This window comes from Rhea americana, unplaced genomic scaffold (genome assembly GCF_003343005.1).
Source record: "Rhea americana isolate MKP2758 unplaced genomic scaffold, rheAme1 scaffold_38, whole genome shotgun sequence".
NCBI classification, from domain to species: domain Eukaryota; kingdom Metazoa; phylum Chordata; class Aves; order Rheiformes; family Rheidae; genus Rhea; species Rhea americana.
Window position 1 is genome coordinate 207,163 of NW_028186512.1, and position 19,261 is coordinate 226,423.

Genomic DNA, 19,261 nt, shown 5'->3' on the forward strand with positions numbered 1-19,261 from the left:
TATGAAATTAATCCAACTATGTGTGGTAGATGATAAAGTCCAGTATCTCAGCTGCTGTGTAAAACCAGCTGTCAAGATCCAYTTATAGTTTAAGTTTCAAAACAGACAAAGAAAAATTTGGGAGTACTTCAAGTCTTGGTCAGAAGCAGCCACATCAGTACCCCAAGCTGTGTGTACGTCTCCGTGTAATCGAGTAGAATAAGGAGAAGCTAAATCTCTCTCTGAAGCCAGGGGGTAGGTTTGCAAGGAAGAAAAAAATCACTAATCTAGGTTTTCTGTTATGTCCATGCTCAGCATGTTTCTTTCCCTCCTCAGAAGATTAGAACAGCAACCTACAAACTTTTGTGTGAGTAGTAAACAACTAAAAAGATTCAGCTAGGCTCTGACCTGGTTAGAGGTATCCCATTACCACTAGAGATTTCTGTGCAAGAGAAAAAGAGGACAGATTATAAAGAGGGAACTCTAGCTGCCATCACCATCCTATATCTTGTTGAATTCACCTCACTAACACCATAGCTGATCATGTAGATTACCTGCCCTGGGCCAAGTGAGTTTGGCCCCTTGAGTTTTTACATTTGGTATAATCACTAACTTGATAAATTGTGTTGCAGTGGCTCATGCACTGTTCACTCAGAGGATAAATACAGGTCAAATTTATTGATTTTGCTCCTAGGTTGGTTCCTAAAACCAACTCCTGACTAATTGTGCCAAGCTACATGTGCCCTTGAATCTTTTGAATAAACATAGTATGCTCCTGACTTGGTTTATTTCCACTTCTTTCAGCAACAGTGAATCAACAAGTTTCATTATCAACTAAAAATAGCTGGTGTCATCCTGTGGTCTCAAAGACTGGACAATCCATACTTCCTTCATAACATAACATTTCTGTAAAGTTTGTTGTTCTGCTTCTTCTGATCCTAAGGTATGTTCTGCTTCTTCTGATCCTAAGGTACGTTCTGATATTTGCAAATTCATTTAAAGTCTCAGCTTTGCAAGTCAGGTGATTCAATGAGAAACCACTACTCCTAAACTTAATTTTAAATGTTAACTCTCCACATGTTAAAGTGAATTTAAAGAAAAGTTGAGAATATGAATTTTAATAGCTTAAAAAAAAATAAAGGCAGGTAATTAATTTATTATTTCTAAAAAGAAAACCAAAAAAAAGCCCACACAAGTCAGTTTTGTGATCTGGAGCAGGTGCAGGGGGTTCAGATTGCCAACACTAAGAACCATTTCAATYAATTCACTTCTCATTGATTTGGATCAGTACTTCAGTGTGTAGCAGAAAAAAAAAATCAAGACTTAATAATGAATATAGCAAGCTTGTAAGGAAAAGCTATGAATGAACAGCTTAACTGGACACTTGCAAAATTAACTTGTCAGAAGTAATTACTCTGTATGTGATAAAGCTGGAAGTGTCTCATATAAACTACAATTTAAAATAGTATTTATGCTGTTTCTTGGCATGTAAAGATATATTCATAATGTGCTATTTACTATGCTACTACCGTGCATTTTCAAATCTCTCAAGAACCCTTTGGTCCAAGCAGACAAAAATTCATTTTGCGTTCGGCTCACAAGAGAACACACTGCTACGCAAAGTCTACACTTATCATTGAAATTTTCTCATTATTCTTTCTCATGTTTCTTCTCCTCAAGTCTGAGTAAAATCCTCCTGACTAAATGTGTGTCTTCACTTTCTGCACATAAAAATATATTTTAAAAATAAACGCTACTCAAATTGGAATACATTCAGTGATTGGGAAATGCGACCACAAACTAGGGAAGCAAGACTGTGTAATTAGAGGTCATCAGAATTTGCACACTAACTACCACAGAACACACATGGAAGATTACCTCATTTTCATCGAGGGAATAAACTACTTTGCATTACCTAATGCTATATGCGCATATGCAGATATTTACAACAGAGTTATGTCCAGACCTAAACATCTCTGAGCACATCTTGTTGTACTGCTCCTATCCTTTGCCTTTTCCTATTACTGCAAGATTTCCAGTAGTAGTATTTAATTTCTGTCCATTTGTTTTGTATTTTTTTTTCCTTTCTTTTCTTCATTTAATGTTCAATTCCACATTTCAGAACAATTTAAGAATACAGACATGCTTTGGGGAAGAGTGCTCTAAGAGGTTAAATCTTTTTCTCTCAGGACCTAAGAGAGACACCTTCGCAGCAGTTTTAGGATCAATCCCACACACTTTATTCATGCAAACACTTGCTGAGGTCCTGAATTTTTTTTCTGAACAAGGCTTGCAGAATCAGCCTTCTGATACGGCACAACTACACTCTGCTGATGCTGGTTTGTACTGAATTCCTTGTACATGCTGCTACATTGGATAAAACAAAAAGGAAATATAAACTTCAAGGATTATTCAATTTATTAAAACTTAATGAGCCATTGCTCCAGTATGTGCAAAGCAAGCAGTATCTCTTACATTCTGGCTTTAGACTGCAATTTACTAATCAGTTACTGAAGATGAAGCACCTCAGTCCCACAGCAGTTATTGATTGATAGGTTAATAAAAGTTTCTACAGAAAGAATCTCACTTCCATAATTAGAAGTTTAGGGGCAAATCCAAGATGACATAGGAAAAAAAAAAAAAAAAAAAAAAACATACACACATACACACACACACACACTCTCACACTCCTCTCCTTCCCTTTAAAATAACAGTAAAGGAAGCATTCCATTGTCAATACATTTTATACAGTGACATACCCCTTTAACATTGCTGCTGTACAGGAAGTATAAGTTATTGTACCTGCTTGTGAAAAGATTAAAAAGAGAAAACAGATGCAGTTTTATGCAGTATGTACAAAATACCACCCTGACAGTATTCAATAGAGGCAAATTATCACACAGAAAACGTGGCATCTAAGTAACCAGTTCAAAGTAACCAGTTCAAAAAAAATATAAAAGGAGTTCTGGGCAGAATATTTTCATCATCTTTTTTTTAAACTAGTGAGCAGTGGGCAGCAACTCACATTAGTCAGAATGAACCGGTGGTGTCGTGGAAAGCCTAAGGACAGAATAAACTACGCAAGATGAAATACTTGAATCAATTTCGGTAGCAACTGTGTCCGCTAGGTCACTACATACGCAAGCAACAAAACAAGAAAGAAGTTTGTGCTGCTTTTGTGTGTTCTGTCCTGTCTGCTACTGAACATACTCATTCCTCCAGGTTGTCCCAAAATGACTCTGTTCACAAGCACTCAATTCATGCAAGTAACTAACTTCTTCACTAAGTTTACAAGGTCCATGAAGAAGTCATGATCAGAATTCAAAGGAAATGAGTCATTTTCAATCTGCAAAAAAAGTATCCCTCCACCTAATCTACTGAATAATGTTACTGAATTTCTTCTGCGTTTCATTTATCACTTTGGTATGAGAATATTCAGGTTTTACATAGGAATAAGATTTATTCCTATATAAATAAATTCAAGTTGTGAAATGAATGAATAATTTCAAGGACATTCTCTTTTCATTCTCAGGAGAAAGCCAAGTTCACATTTTTTGATTTCAATATCAGAAAAGTTACCAAGCACACAGGTATGGCATAAGTACAGAGGGGAAAGGGGGGGGGGAGAGAGGAGACCAAAAACCACACGAACATTCCTGCTGCTTACTAGACAGAGAAAAAAAAATAGAGAGGAGAACATAAATCTGATATTGTTTCAGCTGCCAGAGGCACTATGAAGAGCTCAGGACAGAAGTGCTACTATATAAGGAATAAAAAAAGTAATTTTTTTTAAAGGATGTTCAAGAGTAAAGACATCTACATCCAGCTGGATAAGGATTCCAACCCGAGTTATTTGAGTCCACTTGTGCAACGTATAAGGCAACATATAGCTGTATATATTTGAGAGCAAAAATAAAATACAGAGCATCTTGAATAAATAAATAAAGAAGTAAAGCCCTTAAAAAAAAAAAAAAATCACCCCAAGCAAGTGAAACAGAGGTCCATGTTGGAAAAATGGTGAGACAGTTCTGTCTCACTTCAGAATCTGGAACGTCATTCAAACTGTTTGAGCATTTATCTTCAGTATTTTCCCTCTTTTTCCTTCATTTACACCATTGCAGTAAAAGCACAACAAAAACTAGTCAGAAACTTTCACCTGGTCAACAGTTTTAATTCACATTCTTATTTCCCCTGAAGATTAAAAGCAATTCTTGGTGTTAAAAACAAGAAAGGCAGCCCCAAGCAGCACTGTGCCAAGGCTCTGGAGTATTATTTTCTTTTCTTTTAAAATGTAACCTCTCTAACTTGGCTGCAACCTATAAATAATGCCACATTTTAAAGAAATCCCTCTCTGAAAAGCACCACCCTGATGGTATTTAACACTTGAGACTATTTTTAAAGTGTTTTCGATTAAAAAATTAATTTTTAGGCTAAACTAATGTCATTATTATAAACAGGCTTACTCCGAGTATTACGTTGCTTGACAACTCTTTCATACAGTTCTTTGACTTACTTCATGACAGAGAAAGTCAATAATAACTGCAGGTTTTGTTCATTATTAATGTCATCTCTTAGTCAAGGAAAAAAAACTTTGATGTGCATTCAGGATTTGAACAYTGACTAAAATTTTCTCTCTTTAACAAACTTAGCAGTCTTTGCATTTATTTTTTTCCTTGGGTGGGGTTGTCAGCTGGACTCTTATAACTGACTACATGTAACTGAAGCCATAAACATTTTAAAATGATACTAGAATGGACAATCTATATTCCAAGCACTATTTGGAAGGTATGGGTTGTCTAAAACTAAGTACTTTTGAGAAGCTGCAAGACTACGTTGTGCTACCTTCAGAAACAAAAAGGGATTAGAATTTAGTCTTGTGCCTCATACAATAGCGTTTAGCTCCTTTCCTTACATCCAGGGGTCAAGAGAAAAAGTTATTGACKAGTACTGTGTTATGTGAAACCATATGCTGCTGAAATCTTATATCCCTGACCTTATATATAAAAGTCACAGATAGTCTGAAACAAGAGTTGCAACAAGAGTTGCTACGTTTAATTTAGGGAATAACAGGCCTCAGAGGTAACAGCTCTTTGAAACTTCAGCTAAAAATTGCAAAACAGAAAAACAGAATACACAAAAAAATGCAACAGAAGAGAGGAATAAGTTAGTTTCTTTCACCTCTGCAGATTTTTTCCTCTACTCCTTGCAATAAAGGACAAGGAAGAATAAAGTGAAAACAGAGGTTGAGAAGACATTTTTCAAAGGCCATCATTTTTATGCAGACACCAAAAACAATTGAACAGTATACGCCGGTAAATTATAACATCAGCTGAAAGACTATCAAATATTTTCTTTTGTGTGCTCCATCACAGGCAGTATACACACAAGATCCATAAAATAGATTTTTATTCCCCCCCCTCTAATTTTGGTACTTCAGCTAAGCCTTTGCTATTTCCAGATATAGGTTCTTTTGCTTGAAAAASATTTAGTATTAAAAATCCAAAACAACACAACATATTCCCTGAATAGCACCTAAATACAAACCTGATACATTTCCTAAATTACAGCTCAAATATTTAGAAAATGGAATACATTGTAATGGGACCAAAACAAATGGAGCAGTCATCACAGAAGTAAATGACAAGATTTCCAACTAAAGGAAATGAATAGCTGGGCAGTTAGAAACTACCAAACGTAGTATAGGTACACAATGTGAAATTTCTAATAACATAGCCAAAAAACTACACAAACAGAACACAGGGATATGAACAACAACAACAACAAACTCTTACACCTACAGTATCTGAATGTCACCTCAGAAAAAGAAGAGTTTAATTAACTGGACACTAGGATTAACAGTACCACTTACCATAGGACAGTATCAGTAGTGCCAAATCCCCTCAAACAAATACTGYCTTTGCCTTCAGAGCTCCCCCCAGTTACAGTAAGCCCAGTAGCCACTCCACTTGCAGCTCACTGCCCAAAAGCACAAGCATGTTGCTCTCTCCTAAGCAAGCCACTAGATTCCAAGATTACCAACACCTGATTCAGATCACAGGTGCAGACGCTGACTTATTGTAGCTCTACAGGGCAATTATCAAGGGTGAGCATGAGTCTACTCTGAAAAGGTAAGCCCCAAGTACAGAACATAGTACTTCTCCCTATGTGAAAATCAATATAGTACAGCCACAGTATGAGTGGTTTTAATGGYTGAACGGAAGACTTAGCTTCTCTCCTACAACATGGCCTCAGAGGAATAGCAAATTAATTTTCTACTTTTTTTTTCAGTATCTCTACATTACTTTTATTTTTTGGTTACTGAATAATAGAATTTGATTACATATATGTATATCTATATTGTGGTGTTCTTTCCCTAGTGAATTCTGATCCGTTTTTTGTAAAACCTCAGTAATACTACTTTTATGGAATAAAACAGCATTACCTATCTGATAATAGAAATTGATGCCATTTTGTACATTAACATACTTTGATGCAAAAGTCTGCAAACCACAAGGCTTTTCATATCACCCATCTATCACAGAATGAAGGCATGCACACACATGGTCAGCAGATTATACAAGGCAGTTATGTTATCTTCCTAAATGCTTTCTCCTGTGTTCAAGAGAAATATATAAATATTTTAATATATTTGCCATCTCCCTGGCTTATAGCTAGATGAGTTGGACCAATAGTCCAGGCTGACATAGAAAATCATTGCCCTTATTAGCTGAAAGCTGCAAAAAGAGTATTTCTCTGTATACACTTGTAGAGGAAAAGGCTTTTGTGGTACAGAGGTGATGCTAGGAGCCTGTAAGTTTGAAAACATCCCTTACCAGTTTGCTTCCAAACTTAAAAATCCTCTTCATTACTCCTTCCTGGAGGACAAAAATAGTAATAATTTGATAGACTACAGACCTACTCTTCCAAAAGCCTCCATTTCAAAATCTAACAAGGGTTCCTGCCTGTTCCTTATTTCACATGCTGAAATAAGACACTGCAGGCAGCCTGCAAGATATCTAACAAACACCCAGATCTGAACACTCCATTCCCAGCTATACCAAAAGGAGATCTCACAGCCCACAAAAGGACTAAGTATGCATGCTAAACATAGCTTGCAAGGAAGTAGAATTTAGAGCTCAAGCTCTATAAATCGAAATTCAGAGAGATCTTCTTTCAAATGAGTGGGACAGACTGCATGTTTATGGCTTAAATGATATGTTGTTGGGCTTTTGTCCTCTACAAAATTCCAATTTCCTCTCAGGCACTGGTTAAATTCCTATACTARTAAGAAACTCAGACTCACAGCAAACTGTTCCCTAGGCCTACCCTCTCTAAGACAGAAATCTACATAGTTAGTGCTGAACTACTATTGTGCAAGTCTTTATACAGTGCCGGATGCCGGAGACATTTTGCTATTCCAAGCCACACCATGATCTATAAACACACTGGAAAGTGGATGCTGCTGCCTAGGGTATATAAGGAACAAATAAGCAGCCTTTTCTACCTCAAAGTAAGCTGCTGGGAAAGGCAATTATTCCCTGCTTGTCTGTGATTGATCAGCTTCCTGTATATAGATGTGCAAGCTTTCATTTATTACCTACTTGGTCACCAGTACACAGCTGCAAAGAAAAAGAGCTTTTTAATGGCATTTGTTTTGGGGGGGATTGTGTGGAGACAATTCAAATCACAAGCAATGTCACTTTTCAATTTTCTTCTGTAAGACAGCAACCATACAGCTGAAAGTTCCTGAGGAATAGTGCAGGGTGTGGAAAGAGACTTTCAACCTTTCTATGCCTTCTGCTCCATTTTGAATTAATATGCACAAAGGGCAGAAGCCTGTACAACCAAGGCAGAGTAAGACTTTAAGTAACATGATTTTAATATTCATATGGTTTTAACTTCTTAGAGATTATGAAATTTTCTATTACATCAGAATAACAAGATTGGAAAAAAAGTATTGTAATCTAAAACTTACCATTTTTACACCAGTGCAAACATTTTAGAGTCATATTCAGAAGCTGTCCTCACAGCTGGGCTGATATGATCTGCCAATTCCTATAAAGTAGCAAATAGTAATTAAATCCAGCATTCATGGTTGACAATTGTTAAAGGAACTCAYATGTTGCAGAAATAACATAATATACTAAAGATTCAGCCTGAAATGCATTCTTCTTAGCAATACATTGCACGGGCCTAAATCCAAAAGATCACAGGGTTTTCTTCACATCRAAATTATCACAAAATCATATATCCAGTCCATTGGGTTAAAGATTGCTATATAGGCTTTTCACTGTGGTGTCTGATTAGTCTGAGAGCTCCCTGATAGCAGAGGAAAAGAGACACGCTGATGTTCTTTCATTCTCCCCAAAATATCTCAGATGGCCTATGGCCAGTTCTTCTTTACCACAGAGAAATTTTGTCCTGGTCATCCTCTTAGATACAGGAGGAGTTATTCTGCAAGGAAGAGAATACCATAAACTGCAATACTTAGATTACACTGTACAAGTAACTGTTGATGAGCATCTCCTACAAATACCTCTCAACTGGTTCTTCTAAACGAGAAATCTCTTTATTACTTTAACTCATTTAAAATATATGTTAGAAAATTAAAGTTATAAAACAAGTGTTATAGAACATTTTCTTATTTGGGTTAATTACCTTCCACATGATTCTGAACCCCCCAGCATGCCACATTTGAGCTTKAAAAGACAAGAGGGTATAAAGGTTGTAAGACAGTGCTCATGTGCACCACTGTCCTCTGCTGGAGGAAATCAGTCTTACTCACRTTTGTGACTGATTAGCTTCTATTAGTAGTAGCTGACATAAAGGAAAGATGACATAAGCAACAGCTAATGTACATTCCCATTTAAGCTCCACAGGCCTGTGGTTTAGGACATAAGGTTGTTAATTCTATTGTCTGTGAAATGTAGCTGTGTAAACAGCATCCRAGATGTTTGCATATGCCCTGGACAGTGATCTTTATTACCATGTATTTGTACTGCAATAACACCTCCGGGCCCTGCAGAGATTAGACCTCACTGCTCTGTGTACACAGAGTTAAGATCTAAGGCTGCAATTGAACACCACTATACTAGCAGCAGGAAACAAGGCAGACAAAGACAGGTGATTTTAGGTGCCCAAGACTGGCCACCRCCTACAGAATACAAGCTGGTTTTGTATCAGTGTGGCACTTAACACAAAACCATACAAAACCCCTTGGAGAACCTGAGCCCAAGACTCTTCAAACAGCTAACGTAGAGACGGAAAAAAAATCGACATCTCTCGCACCAGCATTTCTAGGATGACCGTTAATATCCCCAGGATAGGCACAGAACCTGTACAAACAGGTATCTCAGGCTCCTGAAACCCCTTCAGATTACCGCGCAGCCCCCRTGCACGTCGCCCTGCCACATCCTCCCGTAGAAGGGGAAACGCCTCCCTCAGAGGGGGCTGCGCCAGGGGCCAGGCCTGCGCCTGCCGGCGACGGGGCACCACGACGCAGCGCCCTGAGGGCAGGAAAGGCTCTGCCACAGCGAGSGGACAAAATCCACCCTCCGCTGACCACAGGCTGGGCAGAGCTCGTCCTCGCCCAGCGCCTGGAGCAGGCGCGGGCCCACGGCTGACTCCTGCGCCTCGACCCTGAGGAGCAGCGACACCTGTCGCCCACCCTTCGCCTCGCCGGCGACCGCTGCGCCATCACCGCGCCCAGCGCACGCGCCCGCCGCCGCCATCAKCCGGCGCGAGGCGCCTCGCCCCGCCCCCCGCCGCCAACGGCTGCCTCGCGCCGGCAGGGGGCGGGGCCAAGGCGAGGGGCACCTTCCTCCCTCCCCCCCCGGGCCCTCCCTTGTCTGCCGGGACTTGTAGTTTTCCTTCCCGCGGCTCCGCGCAGCGCACCCGCGCGCCGGACTACATTTCCCAGGGGGCGCTGCGGGAGCGGCGCGGCCCAGAGCGAGGCAAAATGGCGGTGGCGGCGGTGGCGCGGGGGTTCGAGCGGGTCTGGCGCCGAGCGTGGCGGCGCGGCGCTGCGGGCGGCCTCCCCGCGCCGGCTCGGGCCGTGGCCTGTAACGCGAGAGGCGGGGCGGTGCCGGCGGGGCAGAGCGGGTACGGTGCCGGGGCGGGGCGGGGAGAGCGGCCGTTTAGAGGGCGGAGGCGGCCGTTTTGGGGTGCGCGGGGTCGGTTGCTGCGTTAGCAGCGCGGGGCGGGAGCGGCCGTGGCCCGTGTTCAGTGCCGCCTCCCGAGGGGACTGAGCCTCGGGGATCGCCGGCAGCGCGTCCCCAGGCTGCGTTCCTTTCCCTGTCCCCTTTAAAAAAAAAAAAAAAAAAAAAAAAGAAAAAGGTTAAATAGCAATTTCGTATTCCCAGTGCGGCTGTGTGCCTTCGGCACGTTTGTCTCTGATAAGATTCCCATACGGTGCAAGCAATTTAAAAAGCGTTGCGCTCACGTGTAAGGAATATAAACAGCACTTGCACCAAGGACTGCGCAAATGCTCATAAATATTTTTCAAGGGGAATTGTGGTCTAAAGGAAGCTTTCTTATCTAGCAGAGAAATGTGAAAACTTTGACAACGCTGTCCAGAACTGAGCATTTTATTCCCACTGCAGCTGAAAAAGGGTTATGGCCTGTGCCGAGCTTTCATGTTCTCCATTTGTCAAGATTCAGGTTTTCCCGCACAACTGATCACCTAAGTAAGGTTATGTAGACATTAGCAGAAGTTTGCTTCTTTAGATTGATTCTTTGGAAGTAGAAATAAAAATAAACTTTGAGCAAGCATGGCAAGAAACTCTAGCTTTCTCATCAGGCTTGCAAGTAGAGCTTGGGGACAGTTCAAGGTACATACATTTGCACGTGAATGTAAGCACACTGAAGTGAAGCCTGATGCAACCTTTAAAGCCAAGGTGTGAGGGAGAGGCGTTTCTAATGAATGTAGGAAAGGATGGGAGGAATGGGCCTGCAGACTTAAGAAAAAAAAATCTAAATCCTGAGATATCTTTATGAGTAACTGAAAATACCAGAAAAAAATAGTGGGGTTTGCAAACTGAGTATTGTACTAAGCAAAATTAAATGTAATTTAAAAAAATAATCTGATATGTTTTATTCACTTAACATTTTGATTTCTGATCTTAGTTAAATAGATGGTTTAAATATCCACTATTTTGCTTTAGTGCTAAAAAGAGATACTGCAAACAGAAGGTTGTGCAAGAACTTATGCATTGATCAATTTTCTACCTTCTTGAGTGCTTTGGTCTTTGATGAAGTGCTATAACACTGACATCATACTTGTTTCAAATTTAGTTTACTATTTAGAGAACTGTCAGCTTCCCTGTCAGGTCAGGGTTGTTTCAGGCTTATTGCAGGGAAAAAACACTGAGTTTACACTTCATTTTACACTTCAAAAATTTGTTTTCCCTGCCATAAAAATACATACTACTTTTTATAATGAAAACTGATACTCCAAGTTGAAAGATTTATTTTTTAGTCTTGTCCACATTTATCTTGTCTAGGTAAGCATCAGTATGTTTTGTAGTGAATTGATAAGCATCCTCATACTGTCTTTGCAAAGTTAGTCCCTTGTCCTGCAAAAGCTTGCGTTTGTAGATTACTCTATTAAGGTGAGCTGTCCAAATTATTAATACTTAYGGTAATACATGGTTTGTTTAATTGCAAACACTGGAATCAAGATTGGATCCTTAGTCTGAAACATAGCTAAAGAGCTTTTTGTTTTAATAAAAAATGTAAAAGCTCATTTAAACATCTGAAATTTACTCTTTTATGATAATACCCTTTGTAAAGGAGCAGTGTAAATCTGCACCACTAGTTTGGTGTTTGTAGGGATGTCCTCAGCTGTTGGAGGACAGAGAGAGCTAAAATCTTGGCAGCGTGTTATGTTCACCTTTGGAAGGAACGCTATATTTGATATATTTGTTTAATGCTTTTCCATGGCTCTCTTATCTGCTATAGCTATCTCTGTACTTGCATTGCTGAAGTATCCTGTCATAGAAATGTGATTTCATCACTGAAATATTATTTGTGCCACTTCATTTGTACAAGGCCAAATAATTACTTGCAGAAACTGTCAAGCAATTCATACTGTAAAGGTGACCCTTTCCCCTTGTCCATGTAAAGGTTTTGGATGCGAGCATTGCAGTTACTTTTCAGATGATATGGAGAAGCTTTATTCTGTTCAGTATGTTCAGAGAGCAGTAGCTCTCTAGTTGAAATGATGATTTCTTTGTTATCAGATTACTAATGTTTATGCTGATATGCTACTAACATTGCTCTGGAGAGCCACCTTTCCCAGCATGCAAGTGACTAGCTGACAAATACATAATTTATTATGCCACCTATCTGTTGGAGATTTATCAAACTACATGAGAAGTAATTGATATTTATGATGATTTTGTGATTTTCAAGGAATACTAAAGTAGGGTTCATCAAGCATGCAGGTTGCCTCATTCATTTCTGTAAGATTTGTCATGTAAGGAAGAGTTAAAAGTTTTTGATCGTTATGTTTTCTTACAGCATTCTCTCCTGTATAACAAAGACACTCTGCCACGTATTTTCCCTGTATACATTGTGGATGAGTCTCTAGTCTCCAGTACTGTAGCACAACTTTTGCCATTAAATTGTAGATGGATTTACAACTCAATTTGCAATTTTTCTTTACAATTGCATTTTTTTTGTTGTTAAGAGGAAGACTTTTGTATCTTTCAAGTGATTATGGATGTTACGTGTCATTTGTACTTTAACTGTATTTCTGTTTTCCTTTTTCAGTCTTGCTTCCTGGGTACCAGTTGTGGGTCTGGAAATTCATGCACAAATTAGTTCCAACTCAAAACTTTTCTCTGGTTCCCAAGTCCAGTTTGCAGCACCTCCTAACTCCTTGGTGTCTTTTTTTGATGCTTCTTTACCAGGAACCTTACCAGTAAGTTATGTTCCAGTTTAACTTATGTCAGATTTTATGTTAATCATTTAATTCAGCAGGTGACTTTCAGTGCAGTTCTAATAGTTTGTTCTTTCTAAGATGTGGCTATAGAAGTTTTTATATATTTTTCTGTTTGTTGACTGTGTGATAATATGAGCTGCCTAGTATTATTTCTTTTCAGTTTRCCCTCTCCTTAGTTTTAGCTACAGATATTTAGTATCTTCTGCTAAGGATAAAAATAAGGAGTATCTCTTGTACGTATTGAATGACTAGCAGTATTTCTCTCAGACCAGAGTTGGGTGTATTTGACTAGTATGCCACACAGGAAATTCCTTAAATATTAGAAGGTACTTAAAATCATATGAGAGAAGAACATCTTAGATTTCCAAACGGCCATTTGATGTTACTTTGCCATATGCATGTTTATGTAGCTCTCATTTACCCTTTGGAATGTCTCACTACAGAGTTACTTGGTTTCCTAAGCAGAAACTCTCTGATTTAGGGTTCCATTTGTATTTATAGTGTAACATAATTAGGCAAAAGAAGAAGAAATATATGTGAAATTATGCAGACTAGTAAGTTGGAATACCATACTAGCACTTAGCAATGATAATTTATTAGTGGCTACATGATACATTTTTAATGTCATAGTTTAATTAATTAAAATTGTTGTTTGTGATGGCCAGGATAGTGCTTCCGTAGAATTCTCTGAGAACCCAACACGTTTAATATAAAAATAATGGTTAGAAAGTATAACAGGCACTCCTACTCTGAAGTGAAAATAAATATTGAATGGACTTAATGTTGCATTGTGGAACAAACATGCAGAGACTATAACAGGGTCAAATTATCTAATGCAAATGTGCTTTCCTGAATATGTTTATTAGAGGTTTGAATTCCAGTTTCAGATGTACTTTTTTAGTCTGTTTGAAACATTTCTTTTCTTCACCATAATGTAGCCTTAAATAGTATTCTGAAATGGAAAATTAATCCATGGCTAGATTTCTAAGGGCTTGGTGTATGCCGTGTGATGCTTAAAAAAGAAGTATTTTGATATGTTCATTCTGTATTTACAGAGATATTGAAACTTAATGAAGTAGAGTTTAGATGCTGATAGAACTAGGATTTGACTCTGATCTCRGTGTCAGTTCAGGGCTGATTTTCAGATCTAATTATATAGATATGTTGAAAACTCTCCAGAGAGAATGGGAATCTCATGCAATCATTTGGTTTTAGAAGAATCTAGTTAGACTTGAACATCAAAAATGAGTTCCTTTTGTTTAGGGGCAGGTCCTGGAGTTAATAATCMCGAAATTTAAACTTAAATGTTCAAGATTCTGGTTTTAGGTCTCCTACTTAACATTTTGATAATGCATAGAAATCCTAATAAATTGTCTAATGCTTATCTTCAGTCAAGCTGAAAATCTGCTCAAGAAGGAATAAAAATGAGTGCACTTGCTGCACTAGAAAATTAATAGACACCTATGTKTTTTCTGGTAGCAAACAGGTGGGCTTATTAGCTTAAAATAACAATGTATATTTGTATATGMTAGTAATATCTGAAGTAGAAGTGGATGGATTTTGGTGGATTTCRAAAAACTTTAAATATGGGTTAAAAAAAAGTAAAATCTTAATATATGATAAGATTATTGCCTATTAAGTCTTTTTAGAATGTAAATATTTGGGCTTTCCTTTAAACTCTGTTTTGCTGAGAAATGAAAAAATAGGAACAAAGTTTTAACAGTGCTGAAGAATACAGTAATTGTGCTGTTGGTAACAGAGAATAACTGATGTCTTTATATAACTGGTTATAAGTGTCTTTCTGAGAACTGTAGTGACTGTTTCCAGGGTCACATGGATTTAAATTTGCTGTGGGACCATGAGATGGTTGTAATGGAGAACCATGCTAGAATTACTACTTTCATGTTARTGCTTTGTGGGGGGACTAGAAAGAATGGTGCTAACAGGTGCTTTTCAGGTTGTTGCACATTTCTGTGCCACTAGTGAGCATGAGCATAAACCTTTGCTGTTGCTATGCCCTGCACAGGAGAGGGGAGAAGAGAAGAATCTGCTCACCCCTTCTGTCTTTCCTTTTTATATTTTCTTCCTGTAGTGGAAGTAGCATAGTGTAGCATATTTTGTGCTTCTTCTTCAAGTAGGACCATCATAAACAGCATCAGTGTCACAGCCATTTCACTGTACTGCTTTCATAATGTACCTCTGAGAGACAGATGTATTGAAGAACAGCCATGCAGATGCACTCCTCTTTGAAATCAGGTAGAGAAAAGATAGCTGTGGCAAAGCTTTGATTAAAAAAAACAATTTTAGAAGTAGTAGGACTAAAGGGCACATGCTATGCTCCTGTTAGAGGTAACAGAACCACTCACTAGTAGACTATGTAGTATCTTAATTCATTATTGTAAGGATCTCCTTTTTTTTTTTTTTTTTGCTAGATATAAGCCCTCAGAATTTTATGAACCACACAAAGGCATTTTTTTTTTCTTTTTTACTTTGTAGAGGGACTTGGCAGTGAACTTTGCTTGATGTCTTCAGAAAACCTGACATGAAGACAGTATTAAGCTATGTGTTGGCAGTGTATAGTGCAGCATAGGTACCTGTAGATTGATGTAAAATTCTTCTGAGGATCCACTTACAGCCTGATTTAGCCTCTTGGAGAATTATGAAAATCTTTATAAAGATTTATAAAGATGAGATTGGGCTCACAGAAAGCAAATCCAGCTATTTTCATGATTGAGGTGTTCAACTAAAGTTTAATAATAGCTCAGCCATTGAAATAAGATGGCAGATCTAGTAGCTGAAACCCTTGTTGTCTGTATTTACCGTCCTTGTTGCTAATCATAGAGTAAGATGCGTATTTTAATCTTTGACTCCTTTGTGACTAAACTGGAAGAGTGATCCAGTTTCTTTGTAGACAAGTGTGCTAAGATGTAGTTTAGGATTTACATGACCAAGGTTTAAATTAATAAAGATTTGAATGAATGTTAGCCCGTCAGTCTTAAGGATTTTGAAATCATTAACAGCTCATGCATTTAAACCTCATTCTCTTCACAATGTGAACTGTGTCTCTTCTATCTTTTTTTAAAATAGTGTTTTCAAAACACTTGGTAATGGTCAAGCTCTTGTTTCCAGTGAAGAAAAGATAAATTTCTTTTGACATCAGAAGAAGATGTTTGTGTTGCACTGCTGTAAAACCTCATGTGACATGCTTGATATTATTTTAATATGTAATATTTTTTCTGTTCTGTTTAACATCCTTGAGAGCCTGAGAACTCACCTACTCTGCTGTCCCATAATGTATTCTCTTGTTTTAAATTTCTTTAGTATTCCCTTTGTAAATATTGTTGGAAGGAGGTGTTTGGTCCCTTCTGTATCTTTTCTCAGCTATATGATGACACTCCTGCAATGAAGTACAGCTTTCTCTTGGAACAGAGAGGTGCTAGAACAGCCGTTAGCTTCTGATTCTGCACCTCTGGCAATTTAAACTCCAAACTCTGACATCTCCAAAGCTGGGGAGTGTCGCTGCAGTGGTTTGTGGAAGCTGAGAGTGTGTGTGTGATGCTGTTACCTTCCCCACCCTGCAACACTGCACTGTGGAATGGCTGTCCAGTGACCTGATAGGGGTGATTCCCAGTCTGAGAACATGAAGAGTGCTTTAGTCACCCTTCCTACRTTGAGGCTGCATCCATCCTTGGCAATGGCAGATACCTGTCATATTTCCAAATATATTGGGTGATAAATTGTCAGGTGCTGTGATGAGTTTGAGATGTGTGCAATATCCAGGATTTCCTAATGCATTTGCTTTCAAAGGAATTGAGAGCTTTGTGTGTGATTTTGGTGGATCTATCTTTCATCTGTACATGTTGGAATGAAAAAAGCATTTGAGACTAAAAAYCTACACTTTACACTTTAAACTAGATTTTTGATAGCTGGTGCCTGTTAAACCTGGTGATTGCAACAGCTGTTTTACCAACTTGTGACTTCAGTTTTGTTTCGACATTCCTGCTGGTATGCATATGAATTTACTCCTTTGTACTTTGCTTTCAGAAACCCTACTTCTTAGTTTGCCTTTTGATAACAATCTTTTCAACTGCACACACCTTTCTTGAGGACCTGGGCAGTCTTCTGATCTTTGTATGCATGTTGATTTAGCTGCTGTAATCTACATTTTCTTTTCTTTTGGAAACCACATCATGCTTAGGTTGTTGTATCCTTCTGTAGCTCATCTCAAAAGATACTAATGGCAGTGCCAGAAGGAGAGAAGGTGAGAGCATCTTTGTTTTAAGCCATTTGCTTAAGTCTAGGTTCACTTTAATTGTTTGTAATTTCTTTCAGTAAAACTGTGATAATTGTACACCAGAAGAAAAAAAGATATTTTCTTAAAAACTGATGGTACCTATCAGATCTCTACTGCAATCCATTCTCTCCTGAAAATATTAAGATTTGTGACATGCATCACATCATCAGTGGTTAATAGTCTTCTGTTGCTCCCAGTGTCCCATCTTGCTGGACTTGCAAAGTATGTTTATCTCAGAAGAGAAGCCTCTAAAGAGAAGATCCAATATAGTTTTGAAAAGAACTAGAAGAGAGAAATATACTTTCAAACCATTGTTTTCTAAGAAGGTCCTGGCAGTTCATAGACTCTTGAATGATGGATTAAAGCCTGCCTAAATATTGACATCAGTTCAGCACTGTTGTTATGGTCAAGAGTCTTTGAAAGATAAGGGAGGCCTGCTTTCAGGGCTGGGTTATGGGCTTTTTTCCCTCAATTATATTTTTTCCTACTGTCATAAGAACCTTCACAGGCTGAGGTTACCTGTAGAACTAACCTCCTTCATCAGCATCTGTGCTGCCAGTAGGTTTAGATGTTAGAAGTGAGAATCAAAACTGTGGTCCCAAGTCTCTGGTGAGCTTGAACAAATGGCRAGTGCCTGGTGAGCTGTTCAAAAATTTGGCCTGCATTTTCCCTTAACTTTGTTGTAAGCACTTGCTTAATCTATGAATCTTTCTTAATAATGAAACTACAGAAAATTTTGGTTTTTGAAAAGAAATGTTATACCTCCCCAGCTACTGCAGTTGCTTAGGTCAACCTTATTTTCTCCTTCAACTACAATGCTGTTTTTCTGCAGACACCTCCACTCTTACTTTGAAGTGTTTGAAGACTTCTGCCAATGCTCTTCTCTCAAGCTTTGAGGGTGTCCCTTGTAACTGTTTTATCTCATTTTTTGCTGTGTCTTATTTATTTGTGAGAAGTTGAAACATTCATTCTGGATGTTTTGATCTTTTTGTCAAGGCTAACAGTTTCTGTAGGACTTTGTCTCCTTAGCACCTCAGAAACTGTTCTACCTATTGAGTTTCTTCCTTTTTGTTGTTGGCTTTCCATCATTCATCCTTAACAGGTCCCTCTGACTGATGTAAAATTGCCAGTTAGAACTGCATTGAGTTGATACTCATCTTACTATCACCCTTTTCAGTAGATCCTTCAGTGCATCAGTGATGTTATCTATGTATTTTTCTCTTATCTCCTTCTGACTCTTTTTTAGTGCCTTTGCTTTATGCATTTTTTTTCCAACTYTTTGTGGGGAGCGAGCGCTTGCAGCGTCTTGTTTCTTTCGCATAGTTCTGCTACCACAGTTATTGTGGCATCTTTGATACTGTTGGACAGCAAGACCATTAGATGACAGCAACACAGATCAATGACTCATCTTGCTGGATTCAATCTGAAATTGCTACTGAAAAGCACACTAGCCTTTCTCAAATAATATTTCTTAGTGTGCTGGGGATTATCTTTTTGTTAAGTTTGAACGGTGAGTGGRTGATTTTGGACAGACAAATTATTATTGCTTCTGTTATCAGTTATTTTGTATGTGTTGGTAACTTTGAATTAGATTTAGATTTTCTCCCAGTATGCAGAAATTGGTTTGGTTCCAGAGGTCTCGCTTTGGCCAACTCCAAGGTAGTATATGTATGCATGAGTATGCAAATAGTGTTCTGTTAAGCAAGAATTCCTGTAGTAAGTACAGTTCTTTTTTCTTTTTTTTTTTTTTTTTTTTTTACCATTTTGACTTTTCAAAACAACATCTTGCTTCTTCATTCTTCATATTAACAGTTTTTTGGAAGACTTTTACCATTAAAAAAATTACTCTTGCAGTTGCACTAACAGCTAATACTTTTTGAACCCTTTGACCAGGTTCAGCTAAATTTGTCTCAAAAATAGCAARTTTGTAGAGGTTTTTGTGACTATACTAGCAAACATTCGTGTGAGGGGAAACTCAAATTAGCAATTGATTCTGTATTCCCYTTTCCCCACTGCTGTCAGCTTTATTTGGGCTGCTGCCATTC

At 38.4% G+C, this 19,261-nt stretch overlaps 1 protein-coding gene across 2 annotated transcripts in view; it reads left to right on the forward strand.

Moving 5' to 3' along the window:
• The first annotated feature begins 9,927 nt into the window (after positions 1-9,927).
• Positions 9,928-19,261, forward strand: part of GATB (glutamyl-tRNA amidotransferase subunit B) — a 44,031-nt gene continuing 34,697 nt past the window's right edge. For both annotated transcript variants that reach the window (XM_085313159.1, XM_085313158.1), the window contains exons 1-2: positions 9,928-10,080; positions 12,751-12,901. In XM_085313159.1, coding sequence (XP_085169285.1) covers positions 9,938-10,080; positions 12,751-12,901 — 294 coding nt within the window. In that variant the 5' untranslated portion in view covers positions 9,928-9,937. The remainder of the gene's footprint in view (positions 10,081-12,750; positions 12,902-19,261) is intronic.